Source organism: Rana temporaria, chromosome 4 (assembly GCF_905171775.1).
Source record: "Rana temporaria chromosome 4, aRanTem1.1, whole genome shotgun sequence".
NCBI classification, from domain to species: Eukaryota; Metazoa; Chordata; class Amphibia; order Anura; family Ranidae; genus Rana; species Rana temporaria.
In genome coordinates, this window is record NC_053492.1 from 157319564 (window position 1) to 157339699 (window position 20136).

A 20136-nucleotide genomic window follows, 5' to 3' on the forward strand; every position below is an offset into this window, starting at 1 on the left:
GCTATTGGTTTATTGGTTACCTCTGAGTTGCGTCCAGATAGATTAGCTAATTGGTCCTTTCATGTGTTTCTGGTGCTGTTGAAAAAACAATACAAACTGTGTGGGGGGGGCAGGGGATGTGTCCGGATGTGAAGGAGAGGACGCGTGAGTTCTCCGGCTTCCAGGCTGAAAAATCCTTGGCATTTCTGAACTAGGTGCCATCCAGCGAAGCAAGCCACAGGGTCGGGGACTCTCCCCTGATCCATCAATGCCATCCAGGAGACGTTCGTCCAAGAAACAGCCACCTCCTAAGGTCTTGGGCTCCCTGGCGCTCACGCATGCAGTGCCCATCTTTCCTTTGGGAAACCGAGCAGGCTGTGTCAGTGCAGACTGATCTGAGGCTACTGCTGGACATGGAGAAGGACAGAGGCGACTATCTACAGCCTACAGGTATGGAGCAGCACGCGGCAACAGCCTTAACAGCAGGCATCCTAGCAGCCATAGAGGAGAGTAAAACACTGGTAATGGGCAGAATAGATATGCTGGCCATGGAGTGCATTCTCATTAGACAGGACCTTGACAAGTTCAGGGTCCATGTTACTTCTGCAGAAAATTGTATCAAAATGTTGCTGAACTACAATGCACAGTTGATGGCGTGGTCTGAGGACGACAAGAATAGACTGTGCCACAATAATGTGAGAGTGGTGGGTCTTCCAGAAAGAGCAGAGGGCCTAAACCCTACCAGCTTTGCTGAAAAATTCTTTCAGGATATTCTCACTTTACAGCAAGTCTCCTCTGCATACATTGTGGAGCGCCCCCACAGGGTCCCGATGGGTCCGAGACCGCAGGGCGTGCCTCCCAAGGCTGTCACGCTAGTTCAAGAAGTGAACTAAGAACTGAGACCTCTTCCTTGCTGAAGCAAGGAAAAAACACAGCTCCGATTTGAAAATACTACCTTGCATTTCTTTCCGGATTTTTCCCCGGAGTTGCAGAGGCTTCGACGCACATTCTTGGAGGTACGGAAAAGGCTGCAAGAAAAGGGGCTCGCCTACGGTATGTTATATACCAGTAAGCTCTGTGTTAAATATTGGCGCTCTGTGAAACTCTTTGAGGTTCCCCCAGTTGTTTCTGATTGGCTGGACTATTTTTTGTCTGAACCTGCAACGTGTAAGCCAAGCACATCCTGGTTACCATTTCTGAACAATGTGAAAGCTTATTCCTGTGTGTGTTTGTTTGTTTTTTCTCGGACTGCCTCACTGATATGTGTCATAGCGGGTTGCACATCCTGGTCTGTCTTGTTCTGTTTACTGAGCTCAATATGTTGCTTTCAGTGCATGGTTACCTAGTGTTCCATATCCAAAAGTCTGCGTAGAGTTCGGAGTTCTCTCTCTAAAAAGTTTTGGGTTTTTAAGAACTGCACTGTTGAGACTTGACTTATCCCCCTCCAAACACCCTATTTTTTCTCTTACTGGAGTTGAAGTGCACTCCAGTTTTGAGTTTTTTGTTTTGGGATTAAGTCCGCCTGCTAGTTCATTTTACTTTCTGCTGGTGTGACATGGACTATTTGATGGGACTGTTTTTTTTTTTTGTTTTTTTTTGTTTTTTATAACTTCTGCACAAGTGGGTTTGTGGTGCCATCAACAGTTCCTCCCTGATTAGGGGAATGGTGGCATTCAGAAGCAAACAGTATTGCAATGTTGTGTGGGTCATTGGTTTACCTGTATTCTTCAGCATGATGTATGGCTCTGTGTAACTCTCGACCTTACTTTTGACCCTAGGCTTCCATCTTGTGGCCTTTTTGAGAATTGCAGTAACTTTTTTGTTTTGTTTTTGTTTTGTATCAAAAAGGTGTTTATTGAACAAATTCAAACAATTTCCAATGTACAGACAGTGCACGTGCACACATTATTAAGTAAAATGTACAGTCCTCTCATCGTTCAGTACAATCATCCTGTCATCTCAACCATCAGGTCTGCAATATGATACATACATACATACATAGCAATACCGTGCATCTGGTGTTATCTGTCACTAGCCCATTAAGTTCAGCCCGCAGGGCATTGCAATAGTCTGGACATCACCAATTTACCTGGGACTTAATCCTGGGGTGTCTAGCCAAGGTGCCAAAATTCTTTAGAATCTGCTCGGACTGCCCCTATGTTGATATGCATACTTTTCCATGACCAAAGTGTTCCCCATATGTGATATCCATGAGGCTTACTGTGAGTGGAGAGACTGATTTCCAGCCCATCATTATGAGCCTGAAACGGTGCTCTAAAGAATGCTATTCTAGCCTTCTCTTCTGGGACAACGTCCTCCAATACCCCTAAGATACAATGAATTGGGTCCAGGGGGGCGGTTACCAGGAACACTTGACTAGGCGTCCCAAGCACTGTACTCAGTACATATGGAGCTTTGGGCATCTCCAGAGCAGGTGAATGAGATCTCGCTGATGTAGCCCGCATCTGCCACACAGGGGATCCGGCCGCCTGCCCATCCTATGCAATTTAAGTGGGGTGCAGTGCACCCGGAGTGCTATGTAAAGTTGGGAAACCTTTTGGGCGCAGATAGTAATTGACTGCTGAACTGCTGAACTTCATCCCATTGGTCTCCTGTAAGTGGACCTACATCCCTCTCCCATAAGGACGGTGCCTTAGTGGGGTGCGTCAATAACATTTGGTAACAATGTGAGATAATCCCTTTTGGTTTCAGTGCTAGTTTGTAACAGGTAGAAAATGGGGTAGTTGACATAACACAGTGGGAAGCGGCCACCATGTGGCTGAGCTGGAGGTAGGAATAGTACATGGTAGAGGGCAGATTAAATCTGCTCTGCAACTCGGTGAAGGATAGTAACTTGCCATCCTGAAATATATGGGAGAGTAAAGTCACTCTGAAGGAGCGCCACCTGGGGCCCTGCTGTAGCTTTGCCAGTTCAACATAGGAATGATTCCCCTTGTAACGGGAGGGCCGTGGGACCCAGAAGCTCTTAGAAAGCCTGAGCCAGAAAATAATAGACAGTCAGAATATATCTAGGACTACCTGAGATGGGACTATTATGTAATTATTATCCACAATATATTCCAGGATATCTGTGGAGAACTGGCTGCTGTTTGTTGATTCTGAACTCAACAGGTTAATTGAAAAAGTGACTCATTCATAATGTGGGGACACATACTGTTAGGTGTTAATGTCATCAACTCAAGCCATCTGTCTGTCTGGTGTGATGTAAATCTAGGATGGCTTGTGCTAATTGACTGTATTGTTTGAAGGTCTATTGATGATAAATGTGTATTGTGAGTTAGCTCACCGCCTGAAGGTCAGGTGTCTGAATTATCAGCTGTAGTTAATTAGCTCATGTAAATTGTGTCAGAGCCAGAGTCATGCCTACCAAAAATATGTGTATTGGGGTTCCTTGTGTAATGTTGTGGGTGGAGTTGGGTCATTGTTCATTTTGGTTACTAACTGTATATAAGAGCCTGATTTTCTCAATAAAGGGTCTATTCGTGTGGAACCTCAAACAGAGCTGTGTGTCTCGTTATTGGGGTTTGTTTGCCTGACTGTGAGTGAGAAACTTGTATAGCGCAACAAATGCGAACTTAATCGCCTCAAGGCGCTGGCATCCAGAGTTGTACAGGTCTTTCAGAAGAGATGGGTCTTTAGTTTTTTCCTAAAAACCCGATGGTTTTCTTCCAAGCGGATGGTCGTGGGTAGAGCATTCCAGAGCCGTGGTCCTTGGACCGAGAATCTACGTTCTCCCTTAGATTTGTAGCGAGATTTGGGGATTTGGAGAAGGTTTTGGTTGGTTGACCGGAGCACGCGCTTGGTGTCGTATGGTTTTATTTTCTCGATTAAGTATTGAGGAGCGTTTCCCTGTGTACATTTGTGGGTGAGGCAGAGTGTCTTGAATGTCACCCGGTCCTGTACGGGCAGCCAGTGGAGGGACCTCAAGGCCGGGGAGATTGGTTCCCACAGCTTTTTACCAGTTACCAGTCTGGCTGCCGTGTTCTGGACAACTTGTAGTCGTGAAATCTGGTATTTCGGTAGTCCTAAGTAGAGGGAATTTGCGTAGTCGAGTCGTGAGTTGATGACTGTTCCAACCACTACTGCTGTGTCCTCTTCCGGGATGAAGGGGATGAGTCTACGTAGCATGCGGAGCAGATGATGAGACCCGCTGACGACTGATCCTATTTGTGCATCCATCGTCATGTCTGAGTCAAAGATGACTCCGAGACTTTTGACTTTATTGCTTGGCGCGATGGTTTGTCCGAGGATGGTGGGTGGTGTCCATGTGGTCCTAGAAAAGGATTTCCTATTTGAGTGAAGGGTGAGTAGTTCTGTTTTGGATCTGTTGAGTTTGAGGGAGCTTTCAGTCATCCAATCGTCGATCAGTGTAAGACACTTTCCTAGTTCATGAAGAGTATAGGTGAGAGGGGTGATCCTTGAGGGACTCTGCATGTAATGGTCTGTGTTTCTGATGTAAAACCTCCAAGTTTCACGGTCTGAGTGCGATTTTTCTAGGAAAGATGCGAACCACGGTAGGGCCGAGTCAGAGACTCCTGCTACTTCTTTGAGTCGCGTGAGCAATATGTTGTGGTCTACCGTGTCGAAGGCTGCACTAAGGTCCAGCAGCACTAGGAGACAGGATTCTCCGTCATCTGCTGCTTCGAGAGCGTCATCCCATATCTTGAGGAGAGCCGTTTCTGTGCCGTGGCCTGGGCGAAAACCTGATTGTAGGGGATCTAGGAGTTTGTGGTCGTCCAAATATGGCTGAAGCTGTTGTACTACTGCTTTCTCCATGATCTTGGAGATGGTGTTCAGGCTTGTTACCGGTCTGCGATGGTTAGGGTCTTTAGGGTCGAGGTTGGGTTTCTTTAGAAGGGGTTTTATTATGCTTTGCTTGAGGGTGCTCGGAACACTCCCTTCCCTGAACGATTGGTTTATGATGTGCGTTATGGTGGGTGCCAAGATGTCCATGCATTCTTTCAAGAGTTTTGTAGGAATGATGTCATTTGGTGATGTGTTGTCTCGGAGGCTTCCGATGTTTTTTGTGGTGTCGATGGTAATTGGGACCAGCTCGAAATTCGTCGATCGTGGACTATTTTTGTTGATTGCTTCTTCTTGCTGTATCTGAGTGGGGTTGATGGTTTTTTTCTGTTGAACTGTTGCCCGAATCTTTTCGATTTTGTCGATAAAAAGTCAGATAGTTCATTACAGAATTTTTGTGTCTCACTTGCAGGGGGCTCCAAGCAGGAGGGGTTCATAGTCTTAGCGACTAGTTTAAAAAGTTCCCGTGGACGGTTTAGGGCTTTTGAGATGGTATTTGCAAAATGTTCTTTTTTAGCTTTAAAGATCACTTTGTGGTAATTCTTGGTAAGGGTTTTGTACTTTGTGTGGTTTTCTTTTGATGGGTTCCTCCTCCAGGCTCCTTCAGCTCTTCTGCGATCCTGTTTCAGTAGAGTGAGATTGTCGTTAAACCAGCCCGAGTTGTTTTTCCGGCTTAGAGCTCTGCGTTTTGGAGCAACTGTGTCTGCTGTTTGCAGTAATGCTTTGTTTAAGGCGTTGAGTGTTTGATCCGTTGAGTGGTTCAGATTTGGTACTTCTATTTTGGTCGCTAGTGTGGTTTTGAAGAGCTCAGAGTGTAGTTTCTTCTGTGATCTTGTCCAGTGTATTGTTGTTGGGAGTCTGGGTTTTTGAAGGATGGTGTCGATGGTTAATATAAATTTTGATGGCGTGGTGGTCCGTCCAAGGTAAAGGTCTGTTGTCCAGAGTGTTAATATTCATGTTTTGTTTGAAGATGAGGTCCAGAATGTGACCTGACGCATGTGTTGACGTCTTTATCAGTTGCTGCAGACCAAGTTCTTCGAGTTGGTCGATGCAGGCGGTAGCGATGGGATCCTGGGTTGTTAGCCCAAAGGTTGAAATCCCCAAGTAACAGCAGGTTTTTGGTTTTCGGGGTGTACGTCGAGAAGAATTCGGTGAAGGGTGTGAGGAGATGCGTCTTTGGTCCGGGTGGTCTGTAGCATAGTAGTATGTGGACGGTTTCCTCGGGTGTAGTTTGAAGTTGCAGGGTGAGTGTTTCCATAAAGGGCAGTGAGTTCTGTAGAGTTGGTTTGGTGAGAGCGAGGTGGGATTTGTATATCACTGCAAGGCCTCCTCCTCTTTGTCCTGTTCTATGCTCGGTTAGGATGCGATAGTTCTCGGGCACCAATTCTGCTAGGATGGGATTACAGTCAGGTGTTGGCCAACTTTCTGTGATAAAGAGGCAATCTGTGCTGTGTTGGACGATAAAGTCTTGGATTTCCTGTCTGTGCTTGACTGCCGATCTTGTGTTTATCAGGGCACATGCTAAGTGTTGTAGTTGAGGCAGTGGCTTCTCGTTTTTTAGGTTTGGTTGGCGGTAGATTCTTAGTAGTTGTTCTTTCCGTAGTTTTCTTTGCATGGAGCATGGTGGGAGATGGCTTGATGGTACGGTGATCCTGTTGATCCAGCGATGATGAAGATGATGATCAGGGGGGCTGATGTGCCCGGAAGTTCGGTTGGTATTCGCTCAGTGACGGTGATGTGGATTAGTGATGTTGCTGCAAGGATGATGGCCCGGCCTAAACGGCCCCCCTCAGTTGATCCAGAGGAAGGCAAAAAAACCCTAGCCGAGACTGGCCAATTGCTGCAGCAAGGGAAAAAATTTCTTCCTGACCCCAGAGGCGATCGGAGAACCCTGAATCAACTGCTAGGTGGTACCCCGGATTGACTTACCTGGCAGGTGTTGGCTGGGATGTGATGGGTGAGCTGGGGAAGTAAAGTGTAAAAGGGGGTGGGGGAAAAAGAACGGATGGCCAAGAAGGGGGTGCCAAAAAGTCCCTTACTTACCGGGCTGTGTCCCTGGGCTACTCATCCAGTAGTGGGTTGTCAGTGTTCCCCGTGAAGGTTTGCTTCAGTGCCTGTATGGCCTGAGCCTTCCCAGGCTGGCTGACTTAGGCTGGGTGTACCAAGATGGCCACCGGGACCGGCGCTAGGCCCGAACCGCGGCCTCTCCTACGCTCCGGCAGCCGAGATGCGGCTTGTGGGTGTCGATTTCCAGCCTCCGGGTGTTCCTGGGACTGGGAGAACACCTGTCTAGCTGGAGAAGCTGTGGAAGGAGAGAGACGATGCGGCTTGCGAGGGCTAGGCCGCAGCCGTGGTCTTTCCTGCGGCTCTGTTCATGTCCATGCTCATGTTGTCAGCGTACAACATAATCTTCTCATGAAGATCACCATACCCCAATCCTGTGATCCCTGGTTTAACCCTCACTAATGCTGCCAATGGCTCAATGACGATAGGAAAGAGCTTTGCATCTATCCACTGGGTGGGGGAGCCCACTGTGGAAAAAGTGTTGCAGCCACACAATGACACATTAATGAGGGATCAGCCACAATGCAGATTGAATGGGATGCCTTCAAGGCCGCAGCTAGGGGGGATCTATATATCGGCCATAAAAGCCCTTAGAAAGAAGCGCAACAGTGTAGAGAAACGCTTTCAGGATAAAGAACAGGAATGTGCGCGGGTACATGCTGTCTCGCTCTCACTGGACACGTTGGCTAGGTTGCAGTTTACTAGGAGGAATGTGTCTCTTCATTATCAAGACATGGCTACCTGTCATCTGCAAAAGGGTGCGGATCGCATTTTCAAAAAGGGGGATACAAATGGTAAACTATTGGCTCTATTGATGGCAGTGGATACATCTTTGACTGTAGTCCCTTGTATCTTTTCCTCATTGGGAATATTCTTAAATGACAGAGCATATTTTAGAGAGGAAGAGGTAGTTCCTGCTATCGGGTTGTTTCCTACGGGTAAGGCTTCTTGCCCAGACGGTATGCCAATAGAGTGGTACCATCAGTACTCGAAAGCCCTTGCACCCAGATTGTTACAACTTAATGTGGACTGTTTCCAGGAGGGGAGCCTTCCTCCTTCATTTTGTTAGACCCACACAGTACTCTTAGCCAAGCCAAATAAGGATCCACTACAGTTCTCTTTATACAGACCTACCGTATTTTCCGGCGTATAAGACGACTTTTTGGATGCAAAAAAATGCATCCAAAGTCGGGGGTCGTCTTATACGCCGGTGACAGTCTCCGTGCTGCGAGCGTCCATGATTTAAAAGCCGCTCCTTCTTCTCAGCGTGTCCTGTGATAGGCGGAACACAAATTTTCCCAGCAGCGCCTCTGTTCCTCCTATCACAGATGCCTTCTCATCCTCGGACGAGAGGACGTCCGTGATAGGCGGAACACAGAACAGAGGCGCTGCTGGGAAAATTTGTGTTCCGCCTATCACAGGACACGCTGAGAAGAAGGCGTGGCTTTCAAATCATGGACGCTCGCAGCACGGAGACTGTCACCGTCCTGGAAACAAATCAGCAAAACGTGAGTGATGGCACTGTTGGCGGGGGCAAGTGATGGCACAGTGGGGGCAAGTGATGGCACAGTGGGGGCAAGTGAGATTTGAAAAAAGCCTGTTTCTGTCAGCGGTTCCGGCTACCCCTCAGCTTCCAGAAAGACTAGTAGGAAGGGGGTAGTCTTATATAAGGCGAGTATATCCCAAAACCAAAATTTTTTCCTGGAAAATTAGGGGGTCGTCTTATACGCCGGCAAATACGCTATATCATTTAATATATATGGATTTTTAAATACTGACTAAATTGCTAGCTACTAGACTTATGTCGGTCTTGCAGCATGTTATTTCCCCTGACCAGACTGGTTCTATGCCTAAGAAAACCATGGATATACAGTAAATCTATGTAGGGTTTTCACATACTCGGTTAGGCCCAGATATCTTCAGTGGTGGGATATTTGGCTTCTTTGATTTGGACAAGGCCTTTGATTCTGTGGATTGAAAATATATGTTTACACTGTTTGGCTTCGGCCCCACTTTAGAAAGTGGATTGACTTTCTTTATCGCTCCCCAACCGCGGCCGTAAATTTGATCAGCATGTTATGAGTTTTTCTCTGTGGGTAGGGGCACTCGTCAAGGATGCCCTATGTCCCCTGAGATTTTTTGTTATCCTGATTGAACCTTTGGCTGTTGCTTTGAGGGATTCCATGGAGGTGTGGGAGATAACTGTGGGCAGCTTGAATGAAAAAACGTCTCTATATGCCGATAACAAGGTTCTTTTTTTTTGCACGACTCTGAGAATTCCTTGACGGCAGCATTGGATATCTTAAAATTTGCTAAATTTTCAGGACTGAAAGTCAATTGGTGTAAATACCAGATCCTCCCACTCAGGACGCCGTCTCCTAATTGTAAGGTTCCTGCCAACTGCCACTTTTGTTAAAGCTCAAATCTAGGCTGCAGGCATGGCAGAATTTACCTTTAACACCTTATTGGTAGGGGGAATCTATTGAAGATGATATTTTATATTATATATATATATATATATATATATATATATATATATATATATATATATATATATATATATATATATATATATATAAATAGTTTCGTAACTCGCTTATATGGATACCGAAATACATATTCAGGAAGATTGATCAGCTGGTGACGATTTTCCTGTGGCAGGGGTGTCACCCTTGGATCTAAATCTGGGTGTTGCAATTGCCGTGGAAACGAGGAGGATTGGCGGTCCCTGATTTCTATAGATACTTTCAGATACGGGTCAGCTGGTCTTTGCCCATAGATAGTTTAGTCTTCCTGAGGATGATGCTGCTAATGCCCTGGATGCAGCCATTGTCTGCTCTTATGAGGCACTTGCACATCTGTTGCTATGTGGAAATAGGGCTCTGTATAATGTTTGTCTCCATGAGTACGACAGGTAGGGCATGGGTGATGGCTAATAAGATGAGTAGTGCTACAGCGATTTCCCCTCACACACCGTTATGGAGGAATCCCAACCTGATACACTTCTTTGAGTACCCTGATCCAATTATCTGGCCTAAATATGGTATTCAGACACTGAAGGATATAGTGGGTAACGAAACGCCTACAGTTTTGATACTCCCTGAAAACAAAATGTCATCTCCCCAATACTTAATTGTTCCGTTATTTGTAGCTTAGACATGCGTACAATGCACAATTTGCCGATGCCAGTCTTGAACTGCAAATCAGTGATCTGGAATCTTTGCTCAGAGAAGTCGATTTAGAAAAGGTCCTGTTTACTATTTACAAACTGTTGTTTACAGCGACTGGTGAGCTTCTTTCACAATGCAGAGAGGCGTGGGAGACGGTGTCCCCCCCCCCCCCCAGATGGATGGGGACAACTGGGATGATATTTGGGATATTAACTTTTCCTGACTGGTGTCAGCCAGGGATCAGCTTCTCCAATTAAAATTTTTACATTGCATATACCTTACTCCACCCAGATTGGCTAGAATGTTCCCTACCCAGTCGCCCTGTTGCTGGTGATGCACTTCGTCCACTGCAGATTTCTTGCATGTATTCTGGAATTGTGTAGCTATCCAAGTTTTTTTTTGGGGGGGGGGGGGGGAGTCAGAGTGTATAAAGGGGGTTACTGCTATTCATATACAGCCAATGGTGGAGGTGTGTCTCTTAGGACTAGTCAACGCCCTAGCTCCGAAACTGGTGACGCGTACTTTGTTGACAAATATGTTGTAATATTAAAATAGATATGTAGGTATTGTAAAATATTGTGGTATATGAAAGGCACAGTATATATAGGTTTACATACAGGCATTCAAGGTTACACATCAAAGGGGTTAGAAAACATAAAGGTGGTCAAACGACACGTATCAAAAGGACTCTTTGATGTGTTAATCTTATCTAAGACGACCTAGGTGTGTGGCCTGGTACTTCCTTACATAAGGAAGTGTTTATTAATGTTAATTAGACTCGGTGGGATATTCATTCAATGGGAACTTTTGGTTGACCCCCCCTCCCCTTCCAGTGTGAGTCCAATATTTGAAGGACTCAAGCTGGCATTCAAGAAATCTAGTCTTGTCTTGTCACTCTATGATGAACATTGCACAGGTCTAGGAGAAGATGGGATTCTGAATTATACTCTGTTTGATTCTTGTATCGTCTGTGGACTTTGTATGTTATTGGAAGATCCATTAAATGCGTTCTCTGGAGAACCTGGTGTGAGTTGCTGCGGAACAACGTAATTTATGGTCATTATACTAAACATCTAAGATATTAATTATCTGACCGGAGTACTGGAGTACTGGACACTATTCATGATCACTACATTACTTTATTATGCTAGGAAACTAATAGTGCTTTCATGGAAAAAGTCTGTCCTCCATCTGTCTCAGCATGGAAGGCTCTTGTCAACAAGGCCACCCCCTATACAAGGCCACTGGAGACTGATATGGGGATGTGGGTAATTTGCCTGTTCGTACCATTGGAGTGACAGTGGGCTCATTCATCAACATTACTGTCGAGGGTGCTGATTTATTGCAAGACAGGGGGTACACATTGGGTGGGCCAAAGTGATATTTACTTTCTCACTGGTGATTTTATATTTTGTTCATGAGGGTCTTTACTCTTAGGCCCCTTTCACACAGACGGACCGTCAGTTTTTTTTGGTGGACCTGAACGGGCGCTCCACTGAAAAAGTGTGTGTCGTAATACTGTGTGTGGCCCGTTAGGCTTTCGTTGTTAATGTTTTTTTTTTGTAATTATTATTGCAAATAGACAAACTGCATACACACCAAAACTGATACTAATGAAAAAACACCCTCAGATCTGTAACTTTTTTGTATGTTGTATGTTCCTGCATCATATCACTGAATTAAAACCACCATCACAACCACTTATACAAACCTTTTGGTCCTTTTGTATTATTTAAAGTATGTCCTACTTGGGCTTCATGCACACTAGATGCCTTTTTTCCCCTGGCAGTAGAAAAATGCTGAACGCAGGTAAACGCGTGTACTGCATTTTACCACTTCAAAAGCTTGGGCGTTTAATTTCATTGGCGATAAAAACTATTTATTCTGGCTATTGACATCTATTAAAGCTCAAGCACTAAATGTGCCTAGCGTCAACACGTTTAGACACATTTTACACAGGTTTTTGCCAAAACGTCCTCTCCTGAACACGATTCAGGAGAGTAACATTTGCCTCTAAACAGAGTTGCTCCTAAACTCTGGTAAAAGCTTGTGTGCATGGCTTTTATTGAGTTCAGGGGCTTTGGCAAAAACATTCAAAAAGCCCCACAAACGTGACTTTAGGAGCAGCAGTGTGCATGAGGCCTTCATTTTAAATGGTTATAGGTAAACTTTTTGCCTAAAAGCTGATTTCAGAAGATGCTTGCTATTGCGGTACCTCTTTTTAATAGCTGAAAAATCTTTTATGATTTTGTTTTACTTTGCTCCTGTGTCCTCCACAAACAGCATTCCTTGTCCAAAATAAAGAAAAAACCCTTACTGGCTACTGAGGCAATTGCATTCGAATATCAATTAAAATCATCATTCAGTCACTGTTACATGAATTAATATGCATTGATGTCATATTTGTTATAGTATATTTACCGGTACCTATTTTTCTTTTTCTTCCTGTAGGAAGGATTGTCAGACAATCCTAACACTCATTTATTTAAGTCTTCTTCAGTAATGACATATTCCAAGACTGGAGATGAGCCAGCAAAGGTTTTCCAAGCTAGTAGTCAAACACGTCAGGCTCCCGGTGGTGTGAGTATTAATTAGTAAATCTGTCCTTCAATTTGTTTTTGCTCTGTGGTTACACATTTATTGACATGTACAACAAGCTTGCAGCTTTAATGCAAGGTTGTTAGGATGTTAAATGTGATTAATTGGCTTAATTTGTAAAAATGTTACTCTCAACATGTCTTAGTTTTTATTTCAATGTACAAATCGTATTACCCTGCCTTTATTTAATAGCCTTACTTATGTTTAAAATATATTGCAGCACCGTAGCCATTTAAAATTGTTAGGGTAATAAAAACGACTTACTATTTCAATCTGCAGACTTTCTAATACTGAAAATGTTTCAAAGGTTGCGTTCGTGTAACCATTTCAATGATGGCAACACTAGGGATGTTATTTTACATAGTTTGTGTTTAGATAAATCCAGAAAAGCCTATTGCTTACTGGTTTTCATAGTGGATGTTCTGTTAAATAGACGCTGTGCTTTGAAAAAGAGTTGGAAGCAACCATTGTGCTTTGATCTTTCTGGGTTTGGGAGCTGCTAGGGAACTCTACAAAGGGAGAATTCATAAGTCTAAAGGAGTCCATAGCTGACAGATTGAAGTCAGAGTGTCTTAGAGGAGCGAAATGAGTGACTCCCTGCACAAAGGCCTTTACCAGATAATGGAAGGACAAAGGATGCTGGAAGAATATAGGTCGAAATCTGTCCTTTAAGGATACTGCAGGTCAGATGCTGATCTATACCTGACTGGAGAAAGGCCACAACATGTCCCACCAAGTATTGACTAACATGAGACTTTCTCTGCTCGCATCAAACAAAATAAGCGTGCCAGTTGTGATGGTATATTTTGTGAGAAGTAGACTTCCTAGCATGAAGAAAAGTCGGGGTAACCGAATCTGATTAAGCCTCCATTTTTCAGGAACTGGACTCCAACAGCCAGGTAGTCAAAGCCAGCGACCGAGAAGCAGGATGGTAGATCGGATCTTGAGACAGAAAATCAATCTGGAAAAACGCTAAGAGGAAGGTGCCAGAGTATGTTCAAGCTCTTAGGTCAGTTTAATGCCAGAGAAATCACCTGAACACCCTCTGACTCGATCACGGAGCCCCGCACCGTTGCGGTCTTTTCAAAAGTGACAGCTGGTATGGGGAACTTCTCCCCATACTGCTGTCACAGGGAGAGAGAGGATCAGCGAGTGGCTGCAGCAGTGGGGAGCATGATACATGTTTGACCCTAAAAAAATGGGTGAACTTCTTTTTTTTAAAGCTGGCCATAGATGGTTCATGTTGCGTTTTTTTTTGTTTTTTTTTATCCAGCGGTCTGAACAAAAATAAATAAACTGGTTCCTCCATACACACAATAGGTGTGGGAAGAGGAATCCTTCTGCTGAGACATTGTGTTCCAACGATGGGGACTTTAAGCAGAATATGGCACAGTGTTTCACTCACTTTGGACGAGCATACCCCTTAAGGCGTGTTCAGAGACTGGCCCCTGCTGCTGCTCGAATGCAGTGTAAAGAGGAAGTAAGGGGAGAAAAGATGCAGCCCTGCATAGCACTGATCTTTTACCCTCTCTTCCCCTTCCTACAGGGGAGGGGGCACAGGGACACTGAAACATATTTTACCTTAATGCAAGAAATGCATTAAAGTGTTACTAAACCTCAAAACATGTTTTACCTTAACTCCACACATTGCAGAGCATACCAAGGAGTAACACCTTATGCAGGATCCAGTGCATGAAGCAAATTTACAGGCTGACCCCACATCTTATCCTACAATAGGGTTTGGATACAGTCCCAATGGCATGCCTAGGGTATTGCTGCTTCAGCTAATGGCACAATCATATAAAGACATTCATTACCTAAGGACACTGGCAAAATACCAAGGATAACAGTCAGTAGGAAGGGTTATTGTAGGAGTCCTAACAATTCTGTTTGTCATTTTCCACTCATCTGAAGGTAGCAACACAAAACCCAGTCTTCTAAGGGCCCGTGCACACTGCAGCTCAAAAAAAAAAAAAAAAAAAGCTGCTCTTTAAAGGCATTTGCCCTTTTATTTCTGGCCATAAAAGCTTAAAGAAGCTTGTTGCTTTTTTTTGTGCTCTTTCAAGCTTTTTTGAGCATACGTATTTTGTATTGAGCTCTTTCAAGCTTTTGTGAGCATAAGCAAAACAAAAAGCTGTAACGAACGTCTTTGCATGCTTTCACACCACAAAACTCATGCGAGTCTGGTGGGGTTTTTTTCTGCCTGTAGGAGCCTATGCCTGAAAAAGCCCTAGTGTGCATGGACACATTGGCTAACATGGAGGGGAGTTTCTAGGCAGGAAAAAAATAAGCTCTCAAAAGCCTGTAGGAGCTGCTTCTTTGAGCTGCAGTGTGCACAAGCCCCAAGACTGTCTATGTCCTGTACTGTACGATCCAGAAATATAATTTACATATTTTATAACCTCTTATACAGCCAACAGAAAGGGCTCTCACGTGTTTTACTGGCTCTCCGTATCTGCAATGCTGAAAAAAAACCCGTTTACAGAGCTCAATAGCTGAAACTGAAATTTACACACACACACAATGGAGTCAGAACATAAATAAATGCAAGTTTAAGCAAATTCTGAGAAGTAGAATACAAGCACGTATTTGTGTAGTGATATAAATATTCAGGTAGGTAATCAATCTACCCTGTTAAACTATCACGGGCAGACTAGTACTTACCGATGCCGAGAGCGGTTCACCCTTGCGACTAAGCGCACCTCGACCCTTGGAGGTGAGACAGGGGAGGAGAGGCACAAAGAGGCACAGGCTACCCAACAGGTTCAAGTAGACTGGTATCGGGGTCTTTCAAGTGGACAAGCAGCTGTATAAAACTGGCAGGTGCGTGGCTTGCTGGAAGAACTAAGTCAGGGAGTCCAAAACCAGGCTGAGGGTCAAGCACGGGCTGATAAGATAGTCCAAACACAGCTGAAGGTACTGTATAGGGAACACACAAGGCAAGTCCAGGTCACAGGCAGAAGGTCAAGGCAAGGAGATAAGAGGCAAAGTCCAAGTCACAGGCCGAGGGTCAAACACAGGAGATGAGCGGAGTCCGTAATACGAGCCGAGGTCGGTTCCAGGAGAAGATCAGCAGAGTCAGAGACAATCCGGGTCACAGCAAGTAATCAAACACAGGAACAAGTCACAGGAAGCTGAAAGACGAACCAGCAATCTCGCTGAGCACTTCCTGAGCTTTTATAGACAGCCAGGAAGTCATGTCATGAGTCATGAGTGTTTCACTGTCAGCTTTGCTGCCATCTAGCGTTCAAATGGAAGTAGAACATGACTTTTCGCAATGTGTTCCTCTGATATAAGCCTTGTACACACGATCGGATATCTGATGGAATCTAGTCCGATGTTTTTTTCTGTCAGATATCCGATGAAGCTGACTTTCATCAGTCTTGCCTACGCACCATCAGTCAAAAATCCGACTGTGCCAAAACGCGGTGACGTAAAACACTATGACGAGCTGAAAAAAAATGAAGTTCAATGCTTCTGAGCATGCGTTGACTTGATTCTGAGCATGCATGGATTTTTGACCGATGGACTTCCACACAGATTTACTTTTTTTTTTTTTTTTTTTTTAATCCATAGTAAAAATTTAAAACCTGTTCTATTTTTTTTCACCGATGGGAAAAGAAACCGATGGGGCCCACACACGATCGGTTTGTCCGATGAAAACAGTCCATCCGTCTGTTTTCGATCATGTGTACAGGGCTTTACTGCTCTTAATAATTAAAAAAATAAAAATGAGTTTTTTTTGGGTGCACTCTAATTCCAAAACAGTGTCTACAGCCATGCACTTACTACCTTAAAGTGGAAGTAATGTCCAATCAGTAGCTTTTACCTATAAGTAAGCCTATAAGTAGTGTAAATATCTCCTAAACGTGCACCGTTTAAAGCGGAGTTCCGGCCACAATTTCACTTTTTAAATATAAATACCCCTGTAATACACAAGCTTAATGTATTCTAGTAAAGTTAGTCTGTAAACTAAGGTCCGTTTTGTTAGGTTGTTACAGCATTTAGACACTTTATAAAATAGAAATTGACTGGGGCCATCTTAAGTGTGGGCATCATGAAGCCAGACTGTATGACTTCCTGGATTTCAGCCTTGCAGATCTCGCACATGCTCAGTGCTGCACAAGCAGTGTAATAGGTTTCAGATCAGTTTCAGCACCTGTACTGTCCAAGTCACATGATTCTTCGAGACTGGGGAGTGCACAGACTCCTGGAAAGTTACACTCACTACATTCCCAGGAGTCTTTGCGGTGTAGGTTAGGAAGCTTAAGCACCTAGGTGCAGGAAGAGGGAAGATTAACTATTCTGCCTAGCAACAACACTTTGAAGGCATCTAAAAAAAAAAAAAAATTTCTTAAAGGACTAATGACATTTTTTTAAAACTACTGATGTAATTTTATATTTATGGGTGGAACTCCACTTTAAGAGATATTTACATTACGTGCAACCGGTAACATCACTGGCGCATGCGCTCTGAAGGAAAGGCCACCCGTGCTGTTCCTTCAGAGCCCTGTGCTATAATCACCGGCTTTCACACGCATGGGTGGAAGTGATGATCTCACGGCTTGGGCCAGTCACAGACCCGAACCCGGAAGCAAGATGGGTGAAGAAGGGAGCCCCTGCAGTGCTGACATCTCAGCGCTGGAAGAGCTTCGTTTTAAGGTAAGTTTCACATAATGTACTAGGATACAATGCATACTAGCACATTGTCATTACCTTGCAGGGTAAGAAGAAGAAAAAAAGTCCAGAGGCTTACAACCGCTTTAAAAGAATGCATTGGCAGGGATGTGACTCTCAGTGAATAGTTGAAGTTGGAATTATTTAACATTGGACTATTTATGTGGTGATCATGCCAAAGTTTACACTTTTCTATTTATTTATTTTTTCTCAGATCAAGGAAACAAAGAAAGCCATCCGGGATTCTGAAACTGGAGTAGAACAAATAGCTGTTGGCCATCATATCAAAGATCGGGCCCACATTGTCAAGCAATTACAGAACAAAAAGACTGGGGATCGTGAATTTAACCAGGAGTTTTTAAATATGGATGAAAGTGAGTGGTAGAAACATGTGATGGCATCTTAACCATTTAAGCGCTGAAAGATTTTACCCCCTTCATGACCAGGCCATTTTTTTTGCTATTCGGGAAACTTGGAATAGGCAGCTGCACACTGCAATGGGATACCAATAAACACTTCTTTACTGTAAAGTTGACAGATGCAGTCGCAGGAATGAACAGAAAATCAACATGTTTCACACATCTTGTGCTTTGTCATAACCTGGTAATCTAGTTAAAAAAAAATACTCCTATGTCAGAAAAGTAAGTACACCACTCACATTTTTGTAAATATTTTATTATATCTTTTTATGTGACAACACTGAAGAAATAAAACTTTGCTACAATGTAAATTAGTGAGTGTACAGCTTGTATAACAGTGTAAATTGTCTGTCCCCTCAAAATAACTCAACACACAGCCATTAATGTCTGAACCGCTGGCAACAAAAGTCAAAAGTGAGTACACCCCTAAGTGAAAATATCCAAATTGTGCCCAAAGTTTTAATATTTTGTCGCTCTTTGCAATGAGGTGTCATGTTAGACTTCCAGTGACCAGTATGAGAGAGTGAGAGCGATAACACCAAATTTAACACGCCTACTCTCCATTCAGACAGACCTTGTGAAACCAATGAGTCACATGACACCGGGGAGGGAAAATGGCTAATTGGTCCCAATTTCACTTAGGGGTGTACTCCCTTTTGTTGCCAGCGGTTAAGACATTAATGTCTGGGTTCTGAGTTATTTTGAGGGGACAGCAAATTTACACTGTTATACAAGCTGTACACTCACTACTTTACATTGTGGCAAAGTGTCATTTCTTCAGTGTTGTCACATGAAAAGATATATAATAAAATATTTACCAAAATGTGAGTGGTGTACTCACTTTTCTGAGATACTGTGTACACACACACACACTATATTGTCAAAAGTATAGTGACGCCTGCCTTTACACACACATGAACTTTAATGGCATCCCAGTCTGAGTCCGTAGGGTTCAATATTGTGTTGGCCCACCCTTTTCAGCTATAACCGCTACAACTGTTCTGGAAAGGCTGTCCACAAGGTTTAGGAGAGTGTCGATGGAATGTTTAACCATTCTTCCAGTAGCGCATTTGTGAGGTCAGACACTGATGTTGGACGCGAAGGCCTGACTCGCAGTCTCCGCTCTTATTCATCCCAATGGTGTTCTATCGGGTTGAGGTCAGGACTCTGTCCTTTATAAATTAGAAGACCAGGAAAACAGAAACCGCAGACAAAATCTGAGGATAAAATCAATACCAGAGAAGAGGGGGGAGGATCTCAGGGTAAAAATGCAGACGATATTTAACCCTGTACTGAAAAGAACAGCAGACAACCCTATCATGATTGAAAGGGTACATCGTGTGGGAAATCCGAAAAGAGCACCATCCGAGCTAACAAGAGATGTTATAATAAGGTTTCGATTCTATGAAGATAAAGAAGAAATATGGAAAAAGTTGAGGGGGCAACCCCCGATAGTTTTCGAAGGGGTGGAAATCCGGATCTTTACCGATGTGGACCCAGAAACCTTGGCGAGGAGATGGTTGTTAAAACCACTCCTAAAACAGTTGATTGATCTAAATATTAAATACAACTGGGGATTCCCTGCGTGTTTAATTGGGACTAGAGAGGGAAGAACAGCGATCTTGAGATTTCCCGAGGATTTAAGTGAATTTTGCAGGAAATTGGACATTCCGCTCCCCGACTTGCCGGGATGGGTGTAGGGGGGGGGGAGGGGAGGGGAGAGAGGGAGGGGTTTTTTTTTTCGAGAATCCCCCCCCTCTCCCTCTCTGTCCACCCGGTCCCGATTTAAGCTACAACATGCCTCTCTGGAGTCCTCCTTTGAGGAAGTACCTCCCCTTCGTTTTTTGTTTTTTTTTTTGTTTTTTGGGCACAGGGCAGGTACGGGGAGGATGATTGCAACTAGTCCTCCACCCCCTCTTTCTAAAGGAGGGGGGGGGTGGAGGAAGAATCCTAAACTTCACCCAGAGCGAACTGAACCAAGAAAGGGTAATTGGTTCAGAGGTCTTTAAAAGGCCAATTGGGAGGGGGGGAGGAAAGGGGGGGACGGGATGAGTTCAAATGGGGGGGTGGGAGGAGGGGAGGGGGGAGGGGCGAAGAGGGGGGAGGGATTGAGGGGGGGGGGAAGATGCCCTGTCTCACCTGGACAACTAGATGAGAGCGTAAACCATAGAAAGGAAAAATTCAGATCTAGATCGAGGAATAAAAAACAAAAAAAACGAAGATGCCAGTAATTAAATGCCTATCATACAATGTTAAGGGACTAAATAGTCCATACAAGAGACATAAGGTGCTGAAGGAACTGAAACATTATAGGGCTGATATCGCATTCCTACAAGAGACACATCTGACAATAGGATCAAACGTAAGGATGTACTCGCCAGACTTTCCCACCTGGTATTACGGAG

The 20136-nt window shown here is 44.2% G+C and overlaps 1 protein-coding gene across 2 annotated transcripts in view; it reads left to right on the forward strand.

Annotated features, from left to right (window-relative positions):
* Window positions 1-20136, forward strand: part of MLF1 (myeloid leukemia factor 1) — a 138697-nt gene that overhangs the window by 95231 nt on the left and 23330 nt on the right. For both annotated transcript variants that reach the window (XM_040349255.1, XM_040349256.1), the window contains 2 exons: window positions 12489-12617; window positions 17527-17686. In XM_040349255.1, coding sequence (XP_040205189.1) covers window positions 12489-12617; window positions 17527-17686 — 289 coding nt within the window. The remainder of the gene's footprint in view (window positions 1-12488; window positions 12618-17526; window positions 17687-20136) is intronic.